The sequence below is a fragment of the Clavelina lepadiformis genome, chromosome 6 (genome assembly GCF_947623445.1).
Source record: "Clavelina lepadiformis chromosome 6, kaClaLepa1.1, whole genome shotgun sequence".
NCBI lineage: Eukaryota > Metazoa > Chordata > Ascidiacea > Aplousobranchia > Clavelinidae > Clavelina > Clavelina lepadiformis.
In genome coordinates, this window is record NC_135245.1 from 2,910,113 (window position 1) to 2,932,544 (window position 22,432).

Genomic DNA, 22,432 nt, shown 5'->3' on the forward strand with positions numbered 1-22,432 from the left:
CAAGCCGCAGTTCAAATCCATAAACCAATAATAGAGATACACCTGTTGCTTATAGGCCTACTTGCCATAGTAAACAATCGAAAATTTTTAATATGATTTATTGGGAATGTGTTGATGAAATATCAAAAAAATATTTAATTAATCCTGCGGTTTGTGTATGCATTTTTCTTTATAATAAATAGTGGAGACAAAATCCCGTTTCGCCCCTTTGTAGCCTATCTTTTAGCCCCAGGTCCATCACGGTCTTAATCCGATTCTAGTTGTACATTTATACTTTAGTTCATTTGAAGTTGGGTCAGAAGATTCCCATTATCGTCTAACTGCGAAAGGCTACTCTGGAAATGCAGGTATAATTTATTGACATCAGCCTGTTTATATTTCATATGAAAATCAAATTCCCAAATGTTGAAGCCGTGCTTGTTGAATTCAAGTCCTTAGGAAATCCCAACGCTTACACAAGAGTCTCCAAGCGTTTTCTAGTGAATGACACGGAACACCTCTAAACTACACACTGTGTCGTCATAATTCCATATGATTTTTACAGTAGATCTTTATTATGGCTTAAACAGTAAAAGAACTTTATAAAACTTACAATCAAATAATCAACTGAGTATCATAAGTAATTCCCTGTTTTCTTACCAATGAAGTAGTTTTTTTTTGTATAAGACTTTTGTCATCGATTCCTACAAATTGACAGTATCCTTGCTACAATGCAAAGTAGTTGTAAACTTAATAATGCAATGCCGACTGCATAAATTTACAGTATGTCACTCCCAACAGATTGGGAATATCTGTCTTAAATATACAATTAATTACATCACAATTTAAACCGTCTATCTAAATAAGGGTATAATATACCAGGGACTTATATTTCCACTCGTCGCTTTTTTATAATTTGTTCAAAGCTTAGAGATCTGTATTTGCAGGAGATGCTTTGTAACATCACAACGGACTTCCGTTTAGTACCAAGAACCGAGATTTAACTCGATTCAGTGGAAACTGTGCTACGGCTTACGAAGGCGCCTGGTGGTACAACATTTGCCATGGCGCAAATTTATTTGTCTTTATCTAACTGGTGGACAAGTCACAGCAAAAGGAATGATTTAGTATCCATGGAAAAACAATTTTTACTCCTTGAAGAAAGCCGAAATGAAGATGAATCCAACTAAGATAAAGTGGTGCACTGAATGCTTTTCTGCTTTCTCTGTGCTAGTTTTAGCATCTTCTTGCCAGAAATACACAAAATACAAAAATTTTCAATACGTTAACTTGGTTCCAGTTTTTAGTCCTGTATTGATGGTATAAGAACAAAGCTATAAAAGCATTGTGCGTCAGTGATGACGTATATTGCAATCTAACTTCATCACTATATTTGTTTCACTTCCGAAGATCTGTGTGTTGATTCCAGAGAAAGAAAACAAAACATAATTCAACAAAAGTTTAGTGCTAATGTTTAACAAAGGCAACTGTATGTTAGAGAATGATCATGTGGCATCGTCGCACAATATATTTTTTGTGCTTGACCGTTGACTGATCTCTGGTTTTAAACTTTAAGTAATTGTAGCTTGTAATGTTCGCTGTAACTAAAAATACCATAATATTAAAGAAAACCGATCTAGATTTCAAATCTCTTTGAAAGACAAACGTCACTTCCGTGGTGTCCAGCACTGACAGTTTTATTTGGGAAAAGCTAACATTTTTAATGATAAATAATAATAGATGGCCAATTACAAAAGTGGGGGTACTATACTACAATAAACAGATATCAAATTCAAAGGCCTATTGGAACGTGCTTGATGAACAATGCATATTTGTATCAGGCCGTGGCATTGTTTAACAAGGAATTAGCTCATATAATTACATTTACGAGCAAGATACTGGGGCACTTCTGGTTTTCGCTTGGAATTCACCTTGGAGCAAATCTTGTGCGCTTCTCAAATCAGCTCTGGGATTTGCGCGCGATTCTCGAACCTTCGTTGCGAGTGTTCGTCCTTGATTCATTCATTTGCCTTGTGTAGTTGAAGTGGTTGGTTGGTAGTTAACACTAACAGTAAGTGAAGAATAATGTAGTTGACTTACAATGTATAAAGCAGGGTTAACTTCAGTTTCGTAATGTATTAACCAGGTATATTGATGCAATATATAATTAAATACTGCCAAGTAAAGGTTTTACTGTAAAATACATTAATTAATAAGCAAAGAAATATAAGTAGTTCACGGTTAACTAACTGTTCTATAACCACGCGCAGATATTGACAAGCTTCATTTTTAACAGGTGTAAATAAGCAGCCAAGAATGTTTCAAGTCCGTTAATTGCTTGAAGAGCTAACACCATTCTGGCATCATTCATTTTGATTAAAATAATGATTAACTTAAAGGAAACTTTGTAAATTAGTTAAATTAATTAGTAATAAGGTTTTTTGCTCGTAGATTCCTCTGCGTATAGGTGTGGTGATACATTTTTGTGGTAATTGTTAATATCAACTGATTTACTGAACGTATACGTGGCTAATCCTGAGGTAGATTGTCGAGTAACAGCTCGTTTCAAAAGCTCTCTGCAGAAAACAGAATTATCTGACGTCGCCTTGACTGTCCAGTTCACTGATTCATTAAATTATGATGGAGGTTTTGTCAGGTATGCGAGTAATGTTTTTTGAAATTTGGCTCGGGAGTCGGTTCTTCCCGCTTAGGAGTTGGGTTTTTGTATGTGTTGTTGGCATTTTTTGCACGTTTTTGTGTCTTACAATGTTTTGGCTTTTGCTGTCAAAGTTTGTTCCTGCTTAATTGCTGCTGAACTATTTGCGCGCGCTTTGCATGGCGTTGATTCTATGTCGTTGTTGCTTTTCGGCGCTTTGACGTTTGTTGCGTTGTTGGATTCGTTGAAGTGTTGGTTTTATTTTGGTATTTGAAATTATTTGTCATTTCATTTTGTTTTGGTCATAGAGTGACTTCCATTTTTATGCAAATCAATGATGTTTTGTCTGAATCTGTTAGTCAGTTTTATCCGTATTCTATTTTCTGACTTTGCGCATCACATACTCTGCATCTGACAAGTCTGGTTGCAAAAAGGTTGTCTGCGTAAAACTGATCTGATATTTGCCGATCTGAAACTTCTCGCTGTGAACTTAATATGTCAAGAGCTGCACAGGGCGGCTGTAACCAGCAGACAGTATTGGCACAGGAATCTGCCCCGGTTTTCAGTTAAGTTGTAACTTTATTAACAAACATACAACAGATAATATATTTCAGTTCAATTTCCTCCGGTGGCGACATGTGGATGGGATTGCAGCACGCAAGATGTTCGGCGGAAGACGGGGAAGAGGTTGAAGGAAAAGATGTCGAAGTAAATCATGACACCAGTGAAGGGATGGTGACAGTGATAAAGAGCAGGATCCAGGTGGCAGAGAAGACATTGAGATGTTTGGATGATGGATGCGCAGAATAAGAAATAAACACTGTCAGAGGAAGGGTCCAGGTTCATTTTTTACTTTAGTAGTTTCATATGTTACTTTAGATTCTGTGAAACAGCAAAGTATCAGAAAAGATAAAAAAGATGCAATAGTGAATGATGATAACAGTGAATGGATGGAGAAGTATCGGGTGGCAGAAAAATGTTACATGTTTATTAAGGTTGAGAAGTTCATCCGTATCCAGTCAGCCATAGGTTCAGATCAGATTTTACTTTAGGTTTAAGCATAAGACAGTGTCAAAGGGAGGGTCCAGATCAGAAAGGAGAGACAGTTGAGGCAACTAGAAAGCAAAAAATGTAGACCAAAGGAAAAAGAAAGACATGGGAAAGTTATCTTTACGTAGTTTCTAGTTTCTTTTTTTCAGTCTATTTTTCGAGGTTTCTTTCATCGGGTGACGTCAGCTGCGATTCCGGTTTTCCTTCTCAAATCTCCCGTTCAATAAATTGCATGCTGCATTCCTGGTAAGTTGCAATTTGCAATCTTGTTGTTGGGATTCATTTGCCTCAATCTTGAAATGTTTATTATAGGACATTACCCTGCTTAAGATCCTTCAGTTTACGAAATTAATAATTAAAAAGCCTTAAGTTGCAAAATTAACCGGTCACGAAGATCATGCCAAGAAAATTACGGTAAATGCCCAACCTTAGATGTTAAAACATCAATTTTCATACAGTGGTTAATACCGTAGTTAGCAGTGAAAGTTGAACACCTATATCTATCATAAATCGTATGCTTTTCGCGTTGTGTTTTTTGTTATTTAATGTTTGACAACTTTGTTTTAAGACTCCTATCAAAATGCAATCAAAGCCAAATCGCCTTCACTTCCGGCTTTCCAGGCGTTTCCTATTCGTTACAGGTAGGTTTCATTTTAGAAACTAGTTTTCTGGCGTTTTAGTTTAGCATAGTATCTCATTAGTTTCTGGTCATTGATGAAAGCCGTAGGTAATATGCTGTAAGTTGCCTACCGTGTAATAGACTGAACGCGCTCTTGTTTTTCAGGGTCTCATAAGGAGTCAAAGCGACTAATTCAAAACAATGACACAACGATAATTCAAAGCAGTAGTAAGCTAAGTGGCAGATTTAGAATGTTAGGTGCGTGCTGGTAACCAACGAGGGAATAAAGATGGTAAAGGAGAAAGAAGGCTTCCGACGACATGTTGCCAGCGCGCCAGTGTTTTGTAGGCTTTCGGTTTCGGCGAGATTACCATCCCACATTGAGCCCTGCTGTAGCAATGTTAAATCGTATAATGCAGCAAGATGCCGTTATAGTTGACATGCAGTCATATTGGTTCATTCTGCTATCGGACTAGTATAGCTCCTATGAAGAGTTCAATAGAAAAACAAGTGCAATACAAATCGGGGCCAATTAATTTATTCTTGTATTTCGTATTTTTGTACGTTTTTTATTTCCTTCCTTTTCTCATGTTTTTGTCGTCGGCAGAGGGAGTCAATGCAAATGCGATGGAAATTTTCTTTCAGGTACCCCAGGTATAATCAGATATACCTGAGGTAACGTTTGGAAAATGATGATCATAGTTTGGATAAGTTCGTTTTTTTCTTTCTTACTCCTTATTGTTTGTTTGCTGTGTTTTATCGTCAAGGTGCAAGACCCGATGCAACACTGGCTCGCCAAGCCCAAAGCGATCCTGTATCCCCGGCCCAATTTATAAACGTGTTACACTCGCGCCCCTAAACTAGCCTGCACCCTCACAAATCTATCCTAGGTGGAACAAAGTGCCGTGAAGTACCTCCGAACAAAGGGTAGGTACCTCCGACATTTTGCGCCTGCCCTAGGCGGCGGCACTCATACAAACAAATAGGACCGACGGGGCATTAGGCACAGGCACAAGCAATTTTAATTAATTACTTTAAGCAATTAGGCACAAGGAGTTTATTTTGGGTCCTCAGATAAAATTGTGCTGTCAAGGTGTAGCTCGCTTAGGTTATCCAGCACTATTTATTTCAACCTTGCGAACAAAGATTTACGTTTTAAGCCTTCAGAACTACACAAGTCTAATTATTCCCGTTATGCCTCCAGTTCTGTTAATATTTATGTATGTTTATACTATGTTCGACATAAGATTCTCTTATTCTCCTTTACTCTGGCATTCCAACCTAATGCAGCGGTTGGATTGGTGCCTTCGCGCGCAACAACCTAAAAAAAACACAATATTTGAAATAATAATTCAAATGAGACGGGCTTTCAAGTTTCCCGGTAAATGTATTACAAAGCTAATTAACCCTTGGTTGACCGCACTTCGGTCTTGTCTTGACCATCTGCTTTCTCTTATTGCCTTGTCACACCACACCGCGCGATACCGGCTAGGATCCTCAATCGTTTCATAAATTAGATAGGGTCATGAGTTATCTTGTCTTCTGTTCCAGGTTCAATTCCACAGTTTTCTTCTGGGCTCCCTATATATGCTACTGGTCCGCCTTACCTCGTTTCCTTTTTGCGCGTTTGTGGAGGTTATTTTCAGTTAATGGTATGAAATGAAACGACGATAAACGTTTGGGCGGATAAATGGTTGGGCCTCTGACTTTAAGAGAAGGCGGTCGCATATTAGGTTTAACTCTAACAAACCAAATCCTGTCCTTCAACATAAGGATTAGCTGTAACCTACCAAATCCTGTACGTAATAAAAGTAGAATACAGTTTTCGGTTTATTACAACGGTCTTCATCCTGCTTTTCTATGCATCTGTTAGCGAATTGGTGGATTCTTTCCGTTCCCAAAGAACCATTCCGACGACTGCCACCTTGACATGGTGGAACGGCTTGATAAAAACAAAGTAGTCGACTATTTGGCATTATCATCAAATGCAGTTACATTTAAGCTTTTACCAGCTTTTTTGCAATTTTTTTTTAGAAATCGGGTCTAACATTATCGTTTGAAAATTTGGCTATTCCACAAAAATTTGGACAGCGGCAAAGAAACAATAAAATCGGCAATTTTTAGACTCACAACTCTTTTAAACGCCTCGAAATGTAATGAAATCTCATATTTATACGTATAGTAGCAGACTTAAATCAGCTTTAATTTCATGGTTTACTTTTTCAGTGAAAAAGGAAGCGTCTTTTGAAGTGAGACGTATCCGACATCCTCCGATGGAACGACAACATTATGCTTTTTTAAAGGAGTGTACTATGTTTGTCTTCGCAACTTTTATACCGTTGGTGTGTTTTTGGTTTTAACATCACGTCACTGTTGCACGTCACATCGCATGGTGCATCACTAATCATTTATTAACATTTAGTCAAGATTATAACGATGTATGTTACATTTTAAATTGTCGTTATTTTTGACTGATAATTCTCGGCTCCCAATGATTATCACTGGTCAACACGATTTTTTGTGCCAAGGATTTGACAACGATTTTAGGCTAATTTGGGGTCGCTGATTTCGAAAACGACAACCATTTTTCTCAATTGGCTCTAGTTTTTGAGATATTTAGATTTTTCACTTTCGGAAATTCCACTCATGTCACACATAACGCATACTAGGTTTCAGGTCTCAGCCAACTGTAATACACTTGGACAATAGTCAGTAATATAGTCAAATGCATAAATATCACAATACTAAATCAATCAGTGCGTAATAAGTCTGTTTTTATATATAATTGATGGTGAATCGCTTTTTGTATGACTTTCTTTTATGGCGGACGTCAGTACAATCGTGCTGAAAACAGCAACATTAGTCTGCCATCAAGTTTTTCTCCCATCTGCCCTGGTATCATTCTTCCATCACCTTTATGTCCTGATGAAATCTCTCCCCTTGTTCTTCAGAAAAATCACCCAATTTGTCAGGAAATTTTTCCAAATGGCTGTGGAGATAGTGCACTTAAATGCTCATATTTGCCCCTACCTGTTGGTAGGTCTCGAGCATATTTTCTACCAGCTCTGCATAGTTTTCTGCCTTGTGGTTTCCAAAAAAGTCCTTCACCACAGACACAAAACAAGACCAAGCTTGGAATTCCACATTGTTCATGCTTGTTCCAAATTTGAGTCATTGATTAATTTGCGAATTTGAGGCCCATCAAAAATGCCTGCTTTCAAATTTCCGGTTGTCAGTTTTGGAAAACATCTACAAAAATATTTAAAACAATCACCATCTTTATATAAAGCCTTTACAAATTGTTTCATGAGCCCCAGCCTGACATAGAGAGGTGGTAAAATGATCTTCTTTCTTTGAAACAAATGTTCTTTAATCACATTTGCTTTGCCTACTTCTAGATTTTCTCTTGTGAACCATGCCTTTTTTACCCTGTGCTGGGTCTTTGCCCTGCTGTCCCACAAGCACATAAAGCAGGGATACTTAGTGTATCCACTTTGCTGTCCAAGCAAAAAGTTCACCATCTTTAAGTCAACACAAATTGACCACTGGTGCTCGGCATAGCAGATCTTCCGTAAAACTAATTTCACATTTTCATACTCTTCTTTCAGTTTTGTTGAATGAGCAATTGGCAGAGATGAATAGCAGTTGCCATTATGCAACAGAATGCATTTTAAACTTCTGGTAGAGCTGTCTATAAACAATCGCCAGTCTTCTTGTTTGTAGTCTAGGACTTTCATTTTGAGGAGAAGTCCAGTTATATCATTTCAATATTCAAGGTCTTCATCTTGACTGAAGAAGGGAAAGAGTTCCTCTTCTCCAGTCCGGTAAGCTGTTATCTTTGCATCCGCCTTTAGACAGTTCTTCTCCTTCAGTCTGGAAGCTAAAACCTCAGATGCTTCTTTTGATAAGTTAAAGTCTCTGATAAGATCATTAAGCTCCTTTTGTGTGAACTGTTCGGGAGTGAAAGAGCTTTCTTCGTAAATGTTTCATTTCATGCTTTTCCTCAATATCTGTTTCTTGCAAATCTGGTACTGATGTAAACGCAGGTAAGGGAATGCTTTTGCAGTGCTCAACCGGTCGCCTTACTAACTAGTTTTAAGAAGAGTAACGTTTTATTCACCTGCAACTCGAAAGAAGCAAACTTGATCAAGGTCAGCGATTCTTTCCTTCAGTGCATTAAATATTTCAAGAAATCATGAGAAATTAACGCATTTTTATCAGTACATCGACAAATAAGGCAGGTCTATTTAATGAGAATCACAATTGAGTCTATTCTGAGGTTTCAACCTAAACACAAACGATGACGTTATGGGATGAGTGGTGTGATGGTGGATTTTGGGATGGCCTAAGCCAAACCCAGTCTTTCAGTTTTATTGTCTGACTCCTATGATTGTCTTTGACTCCGTTGCGTTTGCTCTCTCTATTCTGCTTCTTAAATCAACACCAACTTCATAAAGTTTAGTTGTTATATTGTCCGAATAAGTTGTATCGAATTAGCAATATTTACACCATGATCCCACTTTCATAATAATTCAGTAATAACTTCAATTCAGCAGAACAAGGGAAATAACTCAGAGAAGAGAGAATTTCCAAGAGCCCAGAGAAGTACTAGCAAGTCCTGAAGGGACAAGCCCTTGCAGAGCCTCGCCGGCCAGAGCTTCCAGAGTTGTTCTTTTGAACCAAGCTTAACGTTTTATATCATACACGTCAGCCAATCAGCTAACGCCATGTTAATTTATCGTTGCTACGTGTATGTGTGTAATATCTATTATTCTACGAATCTACGTCATCCAAACATTTCATCAAGTACACTTCAAACTTTACGCCGTAAAAACAATGCTATTTGAAATACTTCAACTACCGTCCATACGTTAGTTTGGACTTTGATTGTTTGTATATGGGATTAACTCGAATAAAACATACAAACGTTTTAATATTCAATTTCGTCTAACTGGAGAAAATGCATAAACTTATGCAAAATGCCAATTTATATAAATTATTGCAATTATTAGGCTATCCGAATGCCACAACGTGATAGCTAAAACACTGTCACTAATGCCAGAAATAGTGAAAAATGCTGAAATAAAGAAAATAACCATATCTCGAAAACTAGAACCAATTCAGCAAAACCAATGCCAAATTCGGAATCAGCGACCTCAAATTACCCTAAATCCGTTGAAACATCGCTGGCACCTCAAAAAAAATTTTTTTTTGTTGGGCTGTGTTATGACTACCGGATAATCTTGGATTATAATTGCTCTCATAACCAATAGATATTGCCACACAGTAACTAAATTCCTTCACAACAAGATCCAATACGGCAATTCTAGAAAACCGCAAATGAAATCGCCACAGTAATGTATGTTAAAATGGCATAATAGTAAAAGTTTTAGCAGCAAGATCAATTATTTGAAGTGGCAACCTGAATTTATTGTCGATTTTTTCCTTCTGCGCTCTTAAACATAAGCAAGTTCGTAGCAAAACAGATTACACCTCTGTGTATAGTTCTCGACCATGAATGTTTACAGCTTTGCAGTTTACCACATCAGTGCGTAAGGCCTACAAATCTAATGCTGATGAAGCCAAGAAGTGTTTTCGACGTGTTTTGTTTCCAAAGATTCGGCAACTGTTGCTGGCAAACCACCTCCTCGCCTGCTTAACTTGGTACCTTAATTTACTCGTTGTCAGCAAAATTACCATTATTCGTGCACGTTTTAAGCCTATTCGTTGTCATTTTTCCCGTTCATTAACGCTTACAAAAAACGACTTTTTTTCGTCTCAACAAAAGCTTCTAACTTCGATTGTTTAAAACTTTAAATGGTGAAAAGTTTATTGCTAAATAGAGGACTCTGTCACGTGCTTCTCGGGAATCGGTTACTTAGAAAAAATGAGTCAATTGTCATCGCCATGTCAAAGCAGTTCCCAACAGTCGATTTCGATTCCCTAACAGTCATCTCCCCTTTTTTAAAACTTAACAACCGACGCATGGTACTTCACGGCAATTGATGTTTTCATAGTTGCCACTTTGCGGCTCGTGGCCTTCAACGCTGTGCTCGGTGCGATAAGTTCCAGTTCCAGGAATAGGATTCATCTAATAGTATCCCATTTATGAGCGCCTAAACTTGTAATAAAATGTAATGTAATGAAATCTCAAACTTTTTAATGAATTTTATTCAAGTACAGTTTGCAAATTGTTGCAAAATTGTCGCATCAATGACTCCCTTGGTCCTTCACGCTCGCAGCTAAACTCCTTAAAAACGACAACTCCTTATGATATCACCATCCGCATTGTTATGTTTTGTGTTAGTCTGTTTTTTCTAACATTTATAAGCCTAGCCTAGCTTGAGACCAGCAGCTGGATGCAGAAGTCTGTTTGGCCTGTAATATGAAAACGAGGCATTAAGCCAAATATCACCATACAGTGTGCACCCCTGCTCTAACCCAATGTTATACGGCCGGCTCATGGTGGGTAAAACGCAATGTAGGGAGATAGAAATCTGGTCCACGGCCTTAAGCCAGTACCTACCTTCCTAGAACTGAGGCGTTTGCCATGATCAGAACACGGATTATGGAGTGGCGTAGTGGCAATTAATATTTGTAATAATTGGATCGTCTATTTGTAATTTAAAGCAAAACACAAAGATGAATCTAGCGTGATGGATTGATGGTATAAACTCTGCCTTCTGTAGCATTACTACATAGCATGTGTAATTATATTGCATTTATACCTTTCAGATTTGAGATTTGACCGTTCGTACGCAAAATCAACAGTAACAGAACATATAGTACTTGACTACGTGCAGCAATATTGACTCCTACATAAATAACTTTCAAATATGACGAAAATACGAAACAGATTACGAATATAATATTCAGGAAGCTCGGTTATTCAAACAGATAAACTCCCCATTGAATAAGCAGGCATTCGAACATGGCGCCTCTTTTCTTTTATAAATCTATTAGAACAAGCCTTAATTAGAGACCTGCTAATGCATTATTCTAGACTGTAGAGAATCGTTTATTCTGTATCTCGTCTTGTAGTGTCTCTATCAACTCGTATGGTTTATTTCGTACCTGTATCTGGCACATTGTTTCATTGTGATCTACCCTACTCGTTAGGTGACCTCTAACTACTATTATTATCTGTGTACACCGTGGACTTCTCATTTGCGACTACTTCCGAACGAAGCCTTTGTATATCGTTGCAAATCCATTTATTCAAACATTCGCTCTGACAAAGGACGTAAGCACGTCGGAAACTAGTAAGCCTCAATAAAATTATGTATCTACGTGCAGTTTGTTTGCTTTGGGCAACCTCGTGGTATTTGAGAAGTATTCCAACACTACCTACTCTATATATGTGTATTGATTAATGGCTATTACGCTAGAAACGTTGCAGCTCGCTGAGTTTAACTCAGAGATCGGAGCAAAAGATTCTGGGTTCAGATCGTCCTGTAGCCTTATGGTAATATCTTTCGTCTTTTTAAAACGACTGATGTATTGCTGTTGATTATACACGTTACACCATATGTTGTGCATGTGCCACTTCGTAGCTTGTGTGCCTCGACATTGCACTCGCTGCGATAGGTTTCAGGTTCGATTCCCGTTTTTGGAAAAATAAAACGAAATAAAGGGAGCACTTGAAGCACAGGGAGCCATGAAAGTTAATGACTTTAAGCGATCAACAATCTCTTAAACTGAGGCGCCTGCCAGCACGGGCCACAAGCAATCGAGTAGCGGTTGTGAAAAATTTTTTTAAAGCAAAACGCAATATAGCATTGAGGTATAAAATCAGCCTTCTTGCATTACGACATAGAATGTGTACCTATTTCATACATGTATACCTTTCTTTGTCGTGCTGTATTGTGGTACAAGTTTTTTTAGCCACGACTCCGTGGCGCAACGGTAGCATGTCTGACTCCAAATCAGAAGGTTGCGTGTTCAAATCACGTCGGGGTCACTTTAACTCATGGAATGGTTCTAGGTCGATGCAACCACTGGAATTTTCAAGGTAGGTCGTCATTTACATCGGTTTAAATCGGCTTCTGGGATCGATTCAGCACATACATTTTTTTTCAAGTTTGTTTATGATGACCTATTGATGATATGTGTGTTGATAAGGGATGATTACGCTTGGCCCGTTGTAGCTCGCGATACTTGACACAGACATCAGAACAATAGGTCGTGGGTTCAGGTCCCCTTGTAACCGTATGGTTATATCTTTCTTCTTTTCAAACTTGACAAAAAAACCACATCGTTTACTTGTGCCTCTTAATAGCTCGAGTGCTTCGACGCTCCACTCGGTGCGATAGGTTCCAGGTTCGATCCCCGGCCGCTGTCGGTTGAATAAAACGCAAGCAACTTGGCCCACGGCCACAAGTCATGGGCCAATAAATGGCCATTGTCGCAACAATCTCTAGGACTGATCTCTGACTGTAACACCTGCTAGGATGGAACTTTGGGTTATGGAGTGGTGTAAAGGCGAATATTGTAACTTAAATGTTTACATAAAAATTATACCGTCTGTTTCAAAACATATATGTTTGAAATTAAAAACAAAACGAAAACACACATTTAGCATGAACTTATTAACTTAGCCTTCTCGCATTACGACATATAGTATGTAATGTAGCATTACGACATTTAGTGTGTAATGTAGCTTGTATACCTTTAACGTCATGATTTGTCCTGCTACAACGTTTATCAACATGACGACTCCTTGGTACATCGCTAACGCGTCTAATTCTAGTTTACAAAGTTTCGTGTTCAAACCACGTTAGGGTCACATCGACTTTTTATCTTAGTGTCATGAAATTGACGAACGGGCTAATTCAACCCAGGAAGATTAAACCTAGAATAGTTTAACCCAGGATGAGTCAACCAACATCTGTGGATCGAATAATCCTTGGGTTCGAATATGGTTTCATCGTAGGTTGGTTGAGTTATCCTGGGTTGAATCGATCGTGAGCTGAATTGACCGGCCACCCTGACCAACAAAGGGTTATACGCAAAGCAGGTGCAAGACATTGCTTGCACGTTCGTTGTCTGCACCGGTCATAGAAATGACCACATGCTGGTGAGGACAGTTGATTAAAGGCGCGTTGCGGCACGCGCTACTCATCACAGAAAACGCAGCAAAAGTTGTGGATTCATCTACCCGTGCAGCCATATGTGCTGCACCTTTCTCCTTTGCAAAACTTAGCAACTGATGCATCCTGGTTTGTTATATACGTTCCACCACATTGTGTATTTAAGTCACTTCGTAGCTCATGTGCTTCTACACTGCACTCGGTGCGATAGGTTCCAGGTTCGATCCCCGGCCTTGAGAGAAAAGATGGCAATGCAGGAAAGCGTAGCATAAAGCCAAATAACCTACAACTGGAAACGAAACTCCTTCCAGGACGAGGAAATTAGGACTACGCACTGCCCTAATGATGAGCGTATTTTTTCATTTGGGTCGGTTATATTAAAGATATATATTTAAAATTTAAAGCAAAATGAATTCCGGCGTATAGCAGGATTGCATAAATTTTGCCCACTAGCATGGAGGTAGCGGGTTCGATACCCGGCTCGTGTAGCAGATGCGGTAAAAATATTTATGGCGTTATCACCTGCTTGGGTTAGCCGAGCCCGTACTAAATGTGACACCGATCCTGTCAGTTTCCACTGTTGTACCCCTGAACCTAACCTATACGGAAACGGCTTAAATAAGAACGCCTGTATGTGTTTCTTATCGTATCTCGACTGTCAGAATAACAGCATTGCCTGTTTCCCTCAACCTAATATTTGTCTATGTACCAACCCTACCTAACCCGATAAACAAGGACGAATTTTTGACTGCCTGAAGCCAAGAAAATAATTGGAACAGCGAAAACTTAAATGCGTTCTAACCTGCCTTCCTAAGGGCAAGCATCGAGAAAAATACATAAATTCCAGAGCACGGTAAGAAGAAATCTGCAAAAAGTGTCACGTTGTTGGGCAAGGAATTATTGAAATAACCACTGTCATGATATTCAACAAGAATCTAACACTGGCAACTTATGAGCTCTGTATCAAAGCCTTAAATAGCCATCGGTCTTATAACAAATAAGTACACTCAAAGCTGCAGATGGAACCATACCAAGCAAAACAAAAGAAACAATTGTCAAGATGGGTGGGAAACTACTCACGACTGTATTTGCACCACTCAGACAGATAAACGACGAGAAGCAAGCCAAGACACCAAGTTTTCTACCGATGCCTGAGCTAGAAAAATTGCCAAACTTCGAAGAGATCACAAATGCCGCAGCAGCATCAACACCCACTGGGAAAACCCCTGGTTCGGAAGGCAGCCCGGCTGATGTGTGACACGTGACAAAAATATCGCTCCACTTCTTTACACAGCTCTGTGCAAGTGCCGCAACAAGAAAGCACGAGACGCCAAGATTGCAATTTATAACAATATGTAAAAACAAAGTATGATAATGATTGTAACAACCGTAGAGGTATCTCTTTGCTCAGCATTGCTAGCAAAGTTTTTGTCCGAATAGTGTTCGCACGTTTATAAATCTTAGCAGACCGTATATAACCCAAATCACAAGGCGGTTTTATAAACAACAAGTCATCAATTGACATTTTTTACAAGCCGACTCATTCAGGAAAAATATCGAGAACGACAGTACTTCATCATCCTCATCAGATCACAACGTGACGACACGGAAGCTGCTGTACAATTTAAAGGTTCCCTCTCAGAGAAATTTGCTGTGCACAATTGCCTTTACACACTCATGGCTGCTATGGCAAACGCATGCGAAAGGTCACAGATCATCAGAATCAAAAAGCAGTTGTCAAGCAACCGATGGACAACATCGGTCACGAAATCACAGTAAAAAGCACCCTAGAAAATGTAGACTCTTACATATATGCACCAGAGCGAAAGTTGGACGATGCCTTTCACAGATGTTGTTTGCGGCGCAGTTTAGAAGTCAAGTGGCGCAACAAGATCGAGAACAGCAGCGTGCTGGAGCGCACTGGCTGCAGCTCTTTAACCTAATACTTCAAAGCACGCCAACTCATGAATTGAAGACAAGGCCGCCGACTTCCAAAGAACATCCTCCACGGTATGAACTCATGTCTGGTTCCAGGCCCATTGCTCGATTTCTCCTGCATTTCCACGACAAGGTGAAACGGGATATGAAGCAGCTCCACCTTGACGCCAACATGTAACCTTCCTTTTCTTCGCAAATGCAAAATCTTTTGAACATTTGAAAGACGTTATTACTATTCAATGAATCCGTTTCTACTATAGAGACAGCATATAAAACATCACAGCTAAAACGTATTTATGATTTTATTAAATGGATCGATAAAAACGAAGAAGTGACTATTTCACCCTCAGCAAACTCGTACATAGGTCGCGCAGCCCGTTGTTAAAGCTGTTTAGACTTTAATGGATATTAGTTTTAGTCTAGAAGATTTAGGTTTTAATTAATTATTTGTTAAAATACTGCTAACCAGAAACCGTGAAAAGTAGTTTTGAAAGTACGATTTTTCCGGTGAAATAGTGACAGCCTAAAAACAACTATTAAGCAAAATATAAATTCCTTATAGAAATATTTCATTAAACACTTGAACAAAGTAGATCCATTACAGAGAACATAATCTTATTTTGCGAGTTGTTTATCTGTCACAAAGATTTTGCTACAGACAGAAGTAGCATTAGTACGAAAGCTTCACTGCACTAGATGACAGAACATTTCTACAAAGTGTACGTCAATGGCGGGATGTTGAGAATTGATCCGAGAATCATCGCTTGAACCTATAAACATTAATAGCTCGAGTCAAGATATAGTTTACGGTATTTTATAGTCAAAATTTTAAACTTAAGACCTTACTCCATGTTATAGTTTGACAATGTTGACGAAAATAAAACTTAAAAGCTATAATAGTTTCTCACAAAAAATTTAGGCTTATTCAGGACATGTGTTGTTACAAAAATACTGTATGACAAGCCAAGGTCGTAACTTCAAAGAGTTTTAAAGCTACCTTGATGTAATATAACCTGGCAAGCTCTAAACTTCTTTAAATAACTGATATAGACGTCAATCGAAAAGATTTTCAATAAACTAAAAATTCAGAATGACAGCTTTAAAAACTTCAACCATTTAGTTACAGCACATAAAAAAACTTGCTCATCATGAACAGTTAACGAAAAGGAAAAAGTGGCAAAATCCTAAGTTTTATAAAACATATAAGATGGTAATAACACAATTGTGCTACAACATGATAGGTTAGCATGACAACCAAATCTACAAAATAAGTTAGGTTAAGTTTTACAAGTTTACAGAAAATTTATCATTATCATAAGCATTTTTATCACCATCCACAAAATATTGAATGTTCAACTCACCAAACGTACCAAGGCAAGCTTTCACTCTACGCTCCAATGTTGAGCTGACCAAGCCAACGCACAAGATCTCACAGCTGCGACCTTCTCAGTCATCGTTAAACTAAAATGACCACGAGTTTCTTTATTTGTCTGTGACGTCACCTGGCATTCGGCGGGGCACACGTTAATTAAAGCCTAATTTCCTGCCAAAATCATCCGCGAAAAACGCTAAGGAGTAACTTTGAGTTTAAAACCGCAATCTATGATGTCTATGATGCCTAGAGAAAATTAAATAAAAACCATCAAAGTTTACGCAAGAGACTTCAAGATGGAAACATTGACGTAATTATTTTGTCGTTTTACATTCACAAGACTCTCAATCTCTCTGTATGACGTCACGCTTGCGTAGTAATTTGCGTCAGAAGGTTATCATCATAAAAGTCACATAAAAGCATACCAGCAAATACTTCATTCCGTGCCATAAACAGAGTGTTTTCAGCAAAACAAAAACAATTTAGAACAAAAGACAAAAACGTTTGGCATATAGAAAGCATCATGCATGTTTGTGGGAGCGTGTGTATATTAATTTATGATGTTGAAGGCAAAATTGATTATGCGATTTACTTCTTTACCGCTTCTGCATTTCAACATTCGGAAGAATTTTGTGAATTAACTAATCTTACAATTTCGATATAATTGTCGTGAAAACTTGAGGAATGTGTTGTAAACCAGAAAACTGTTCCAATATTTACCAAGTTAACTTTCAAAATTGGTTAATGAAATAATGTAAATTTTTTGTTGATAAACATAACTTGCTACCTTTACTTGAAAAGGACAGAAGGACTGCTTTCTTTATGTCAAGGTTAATTAATATCAAACTTTACTATAGGACTAAAGCTTACTTTCTGCGCTTCGAAGAACGAAATTTTATCGTTAACAATAACTCAAACAATCTATATCTTATATATGGAGTTCAATTGCATGCCATGTAACTGGCTCAGAACATCATTATATCACTGATTTTAATAACAATAGAAGATCGAACATTTAAACAAATGTAACAATTTTGTATTTCGTGTGTTTCTGGCATTTGCAAGCTACGAAAAAAAGCACAGAAAAAATGGCAAAGCAACTTGTATTTCACACCAGCAAGTTATTTCGCAGTATCAGACTCAGTTTGGCTTAATCTTCATTTCGGCTTTCTTCATGGAATAGTAATTACCCTTCCACGGATACCAGCACATTCCCTTTGAATTATCCTGTCCACCGGTCAAGTAAGGACCATTCAAGTTTGCCGCATGGCAGCGATTGTACCACCAAGCTCCTTCGTAATTCCGAGCGCAGTGAGCTTCGTGTCGATCTAAATCTCTATCTTTGGTACTGAACGGAAGTCCGTTGTGCTGTTGCAAAGCATCTCCTGCAAAAACAAGTCTCCAATTAATGAATTTCTAAGCACCTGTTATTTTCTGAATGCCTACCAGTGGTAAGTTATCACATAAGAGTTAATGTTGCCAAACTGCGGGCCCCTGTTGCCAGCCATAATGCCTTTTATGAATTAATGACTAACTTTTATACCATAAACTCTACACCCAATACCCATCCCATTTTAGTTTTTATTTTGATATTAAGGTCGGGGTTCCCTGCGTTAGGGTTAGGATTTCTTAAAGCGATAGTAATAACAAATTCATATTATGAATTTAGGTAGCTTATAACCTTTTCATATAAAATATAAACATGTTGTTTTTAATAAACTATACCTGCATTTCCAGAATAGCCTGTCGCAGTTAGACGATAATTGGAATCCTCTGACCCGACTTCAAATGAACTTAAGTATAAACGGACTTTAAACGCCAATGACTACTTGAAGCACATAATGACTTTTTGAGTACGACTTACCTGTATTCGGCAAATGCTCGGTTGTTTTCAAAATCTTCAATATCCACCCGAAGACGATAATTGCCATTCTTAGTAAGCTGGTGAAGGTCATTTAAACCTATAAAAAGATAAACCATCTTAAAGACCTAGATTTGGAGAATATGCAACTAATTACAAAAAAAAATCTTAGCCGAGTTCCATTGTGAGATGCATATTTTGAATACAAACCAAGCCAATATTCTGAGTCAACTTTTCCAAATCCGCGTTGATAATCTTCCCAGTTTCTGTAAAAGTTTTCACTTCCATCAAATCGTCGATGAAAAACCTATAAATGAAGGAAGTTATGAAAAGTTGTAATATGCATATTTTTACCCGAATAATCTTACCAGCCATCCGCCGTTCTCCGTCTCCATGTCGCAGTAAACTTCCCTGACCTTGCCGTTAATGACAACGCTCTTCACTCCACTTGTTGTCATTCCTCTTTCAAACAAATCCTGACAATCGCCTGATACTCTGGTTAGATTAATTATTCGCTGATCTGTAAAAAGTTGTGTAATTGCCGTTTCAAGCTTTCACTGAATCTACATTTACAATGTTCTTCATACGCATATAAATATAGCAACAAATGAAAAATAAGTTGCAATACGTATACAATTTTTAGAATAATTGTCTAACACCATCCATTTAATGATAAAAATATCTTTATAATAAGCAACTGATAAGTTCGTTTTACCGATTTTGTTTGTTAGTTGATCTTCCAAGTCGGTGATTGTCATCTGCAATTCCCTAAACTCCTGCATCCACGTGTCACTGGCTCCGGGCTCCCCCTTATCCCCCATATCACCTTTCACTCCACGGTCACCAGGCGTTCCAACAGGGCCTTTTTTACCAGGGGCTCCGGGTAATCCCCTTTCACCCAAGTTGTCATCGTCCCCACACGTTAGAGTGACCTGGCGTGTGCCTTGTGTCGCAGTAAAAAATAAGAAATTAATTACTGCAAACTGCAAAGTAGACACCATCTTCACGACAAGCCCTGGTACAAGCTGAGGGTAGAATAAACTTTTTCTTGCTTAAAATGGAGCAACGGATCGATTAAGTTTGCTAATTGTCTTACTACCCTACGTAAGCTTTCAATATGATGATCCTAGTATTAGCAACTGATGTCGTATTTATAGGCGTCAAAGTCGTTCACAGTGAAGAAAAAATGAGCAAAGAATTTTGATCAACTCCGTAATCCAAATCTACGTCAATGGAAAATTCTTCTGTTTTGAAAAAAATCTTATGACGTAAAAAAATAACCACATTGAACTTGGTTTGCGTCATTTCAGTCTTATGTAAGTTAATCCGTTGATGGATTTGACAAACTTCTGAAACAAAACCCGCCTTTAACTTGTTGTTGTTAAGATTTCAAAACCGCTGTAAAGCAATTGTGGTCACGACCACCTGCACAATAAAAGTTTTCATTGCCTCGAGTGTTTCACAAATGCGTCATAGTAGCAATTAATACAACGTCATGTGTTTGATTCCGTCAAGGTAGAAACTGTTGAGTTGTTTTTATAAACTTCAGATATTATCATTAGGATATTTATTGCTGCTATTCGTTGCTGTTAAAATGAGTTACTTTAATTCGGTGGTTTTTGATCTAATAAAATTTCAATTAAATTACAAAAAAGTTTTCGCTGTCGAGATTTATGCCGTTTATTGGGTTCAGAGATAATTACATTAAAATTGTTTTTTGACAATAAACCTCCATGGCAACGATAAATTCGCTACGAGTAAGAAACCATCTTTTTGAGGCAATGCTTGATATTCCACAGATTTTATTGGTAGACAAGTGACAACAAAAAATGTTTTTGACTCGGTGCAAATTAATCACTATTTCTTGAAAAAACGCAATGAAGATTGCACTAAACTGAATTGGAGTGCACTGATGCGTTGTCGCTTTTCTGTGCTTTTTGTCACAACTAGTAAAGAGAACAAATAAACACTAATTAAAATATAAATTTTAATAATTATGCTGTTTCCGGTCTTTTTGTGAAAACATTCCTTTTCTATTCCCTCTTCGGACAAAATGATAGCAGGAGAAATAGCGCAAAATATGGTGAAGTGATTAGTGATAAGGATTACTGACAAATAATGCAAAAAAGTCTTAATTGCACACAGGAACGAGAATAAACACCATAAATAAACACAATTTTACTGCCAATGACTTACCCAATTATACTTCAATTGAGGGCCAAGAATTATTTGTAACCTATAACGGTCAAAAATTTACGTGCAAATATTGCGGCTAAAAGAGGCAAAAATAGATTACCTTTGCCAAAAAAGCTGGTTTTCCCAAAATTCAAGAATGTGTTGTTCAGAGATCCGGCGTGGAAAAGGTTAACAGTTATAGAAAGGAAGTCTTGGACACAGCCAAGGAAGTAAGTACGAATTAGGAACCTAATTGTTATCTCCTGCTGAGCCCAGGATCACACAAGCAAGGACAATCTAAATTCTAAAGGCTGCAGTCGTGATCAGCAGTGACCAGTTAACCAATTTTTAACCAACCAATTAATTAAGATAAAGAAATTCAAGGAATTAATAAGACGAGATTGTTCGAGCTTTCGACGAAAATGACAGAGTGTTAAAATGACCACACAGCTCAGCAGATGATAAGCATCAAAGAATTTAATCCATGGGACTTGGCGATAAAAAGTCATCAGTTTCATGCATCAACCGCAACTTCTCTGCGTGTGTGCACAAAGATGCTCATTCGTTCATTTCCTGCAAATGTACCGCAGATATTTTCCATTGCATCAACCTGCTGTGGCACTTTTGAATGCTTCCTCGTTCCCAAGAATAAAATATCACATAAACACTCTGAAAATCATCAACGCATGAGAAAGATGCCGTGCTGTCAAACTTTCCAATCTTAAGTTACACTCGAAGAGAGTTTTCTACATTACATTCGCTATCATCAGAGGCTCTCAATATAGCACACATGTGAAATAATCAACACCTTGCCAAGTCAATCATGAAGTAAGGGATATGTTAACCCTAAATATCTTTACAGAATTAAGTGTATAAGTGTCACGCCGAATTCCTGTAAGTTCAAGATATCCCGCTTTAACGGCTAAACAACTAGAGTCTATCTTCGCCCTTCAACCTCTTAATAAGATTCAATCTCTTAACTCGAACAAGTGTAGAATAAAAACAACGTTATTCTCAGCATCGTTAGTAAAAAAGAATCAACATTTTCTTAAAGATCCCAAACGTAGAATAAAAGTCAACTCTTGTTCACCAAATACCGTGCAATCCACTCTGATTAGTCGGCGAGATAAAAAATCGCGAGCGGTGTAACATGCCTCGGGGAGGAGTTGTAGGAACAAAAGTAAAACGTGTACGTGTATTTAAAACTCACCCAAACGATAAAACGAGTCACAAGTGGCACCTGGGTAAGACATAAAGTCACTCATTGCGTGTGGAAACTTAGGTGTTTGCAGATTGTGCAGAATACTTTATTATTACCATGTTCACTTGCTTGAATATATTATCGCTCAACGTGGCGGGGGTGAGAAAGCCGCAAAAAGGAGAAACTATTTTAATTTCCGTATTGGCTATTAACTTGGTGGTTGAACAAACGAAACTTATTTAAGTGGAAATATTTTCACAAAAGTGTGTATTTTTAGTTTTTCTGTTTGTATGTTTTAGTAAAATAATATATGTTCATATTTTATATGCTTTGTGTATGTGGTTATGTGTTTGTCTTACCTGGTATTAGTAAAAGAACAAAAAGACATAGGTTGGTACTCTGAAGGTTTACTTTTGTTTTGATATAATTTTTTGATATTTTTTACACCTGCTTTCGCAAACATAAGCTTGCTTCTTCATGTATACTAAGAAA

The 22,432-nt window shown here is 37.8% G+C and overlaps 1 protein-coding gene, 1 long non-coding RNA gene and 1 other non-coding gene across 3 annotated transcripts; 2 read left to right on the plus strand and 1 right to left on the minus strand.

The window, feature by feature from the left end:
- The first annotated feature begins 2,676 nt into the window (after positions 1–2,676).
- Positions 2,677–4,975, plus strand: LOC143462848 (uncharacterized). The gene is made up of 4 exons (XR_013118209.1): positions 2,677–3,931; positions 3,998–4,099; positions 4,254–4,326; positions 4,470–4,975. It is a non-coding gene; the product is annotated as an uncharacterized LOC143462848 (long non-coding RNA).
- Positions 4,976–12,192: 7,217 nt separating this feature from the next.
- Positions 12,193–12,264, plus strand: Trnaw-cca (transfer RNA tryptophan (anticodon CCA)). The gene has a single exon. It is a non-coding gene; the product is annotated as a tRNA-Trp (tRNA).
- A 5,526-nt stretch (positions 12,265–17,790) lies between these two features.
- On the minus strand, positions 17,791–19,716 carry LOC143463204 (microfibril-associated glycoprotein 4-like). The gene is made up of 6 exons (XM_076961613.1): positions 19,280–19,716; positions 18,933–19,084; positions 18,775–18,871; positions 18,568–18,664; positions 18,429–18,496; positions 17,791–18,088 (listed from the first exon to the last, which is right to left on the minus strand). Exons 1-6 carry the CDS (start codon positions 19,563–19,565, stop codon positions 17,844–17,846), a joined length of 945 nt encoding a protein of 314 aa, XP_076817728.1. The 5' UTR covers positions 19,566–19,716; the 3' UTR covers positions 17,791–17,843.
- Positions 19,717–22,432: the final 2,716 nt, after the last annotated feature.

Excerpts from the sequence above, each read along its gene's own strand:
- LOC143463204 (XM_076961613.1), bottom strand. The coding sequence starts at position 19,565 with ATGGTGTCTACTTTGCAGTTTGCAGTAATTAATTTCTTATTTTTTACT. Across the intron at positions 18,497-18,567 it reads CGAGCATTTGCCGAATACAG|TTCATTTGAAGTCGGGTCAG; the intron begins GTAAGTCGTACT and ends TTTATACTTAAG. Across the intron at positions 18,089-18,428 it reads AGGCTATTCTGGAAATGCAG|GAGATGCTTTGCAACAGCAC; the intron begins GTATAGTTTATT and ends TTGTTTTTGCAG.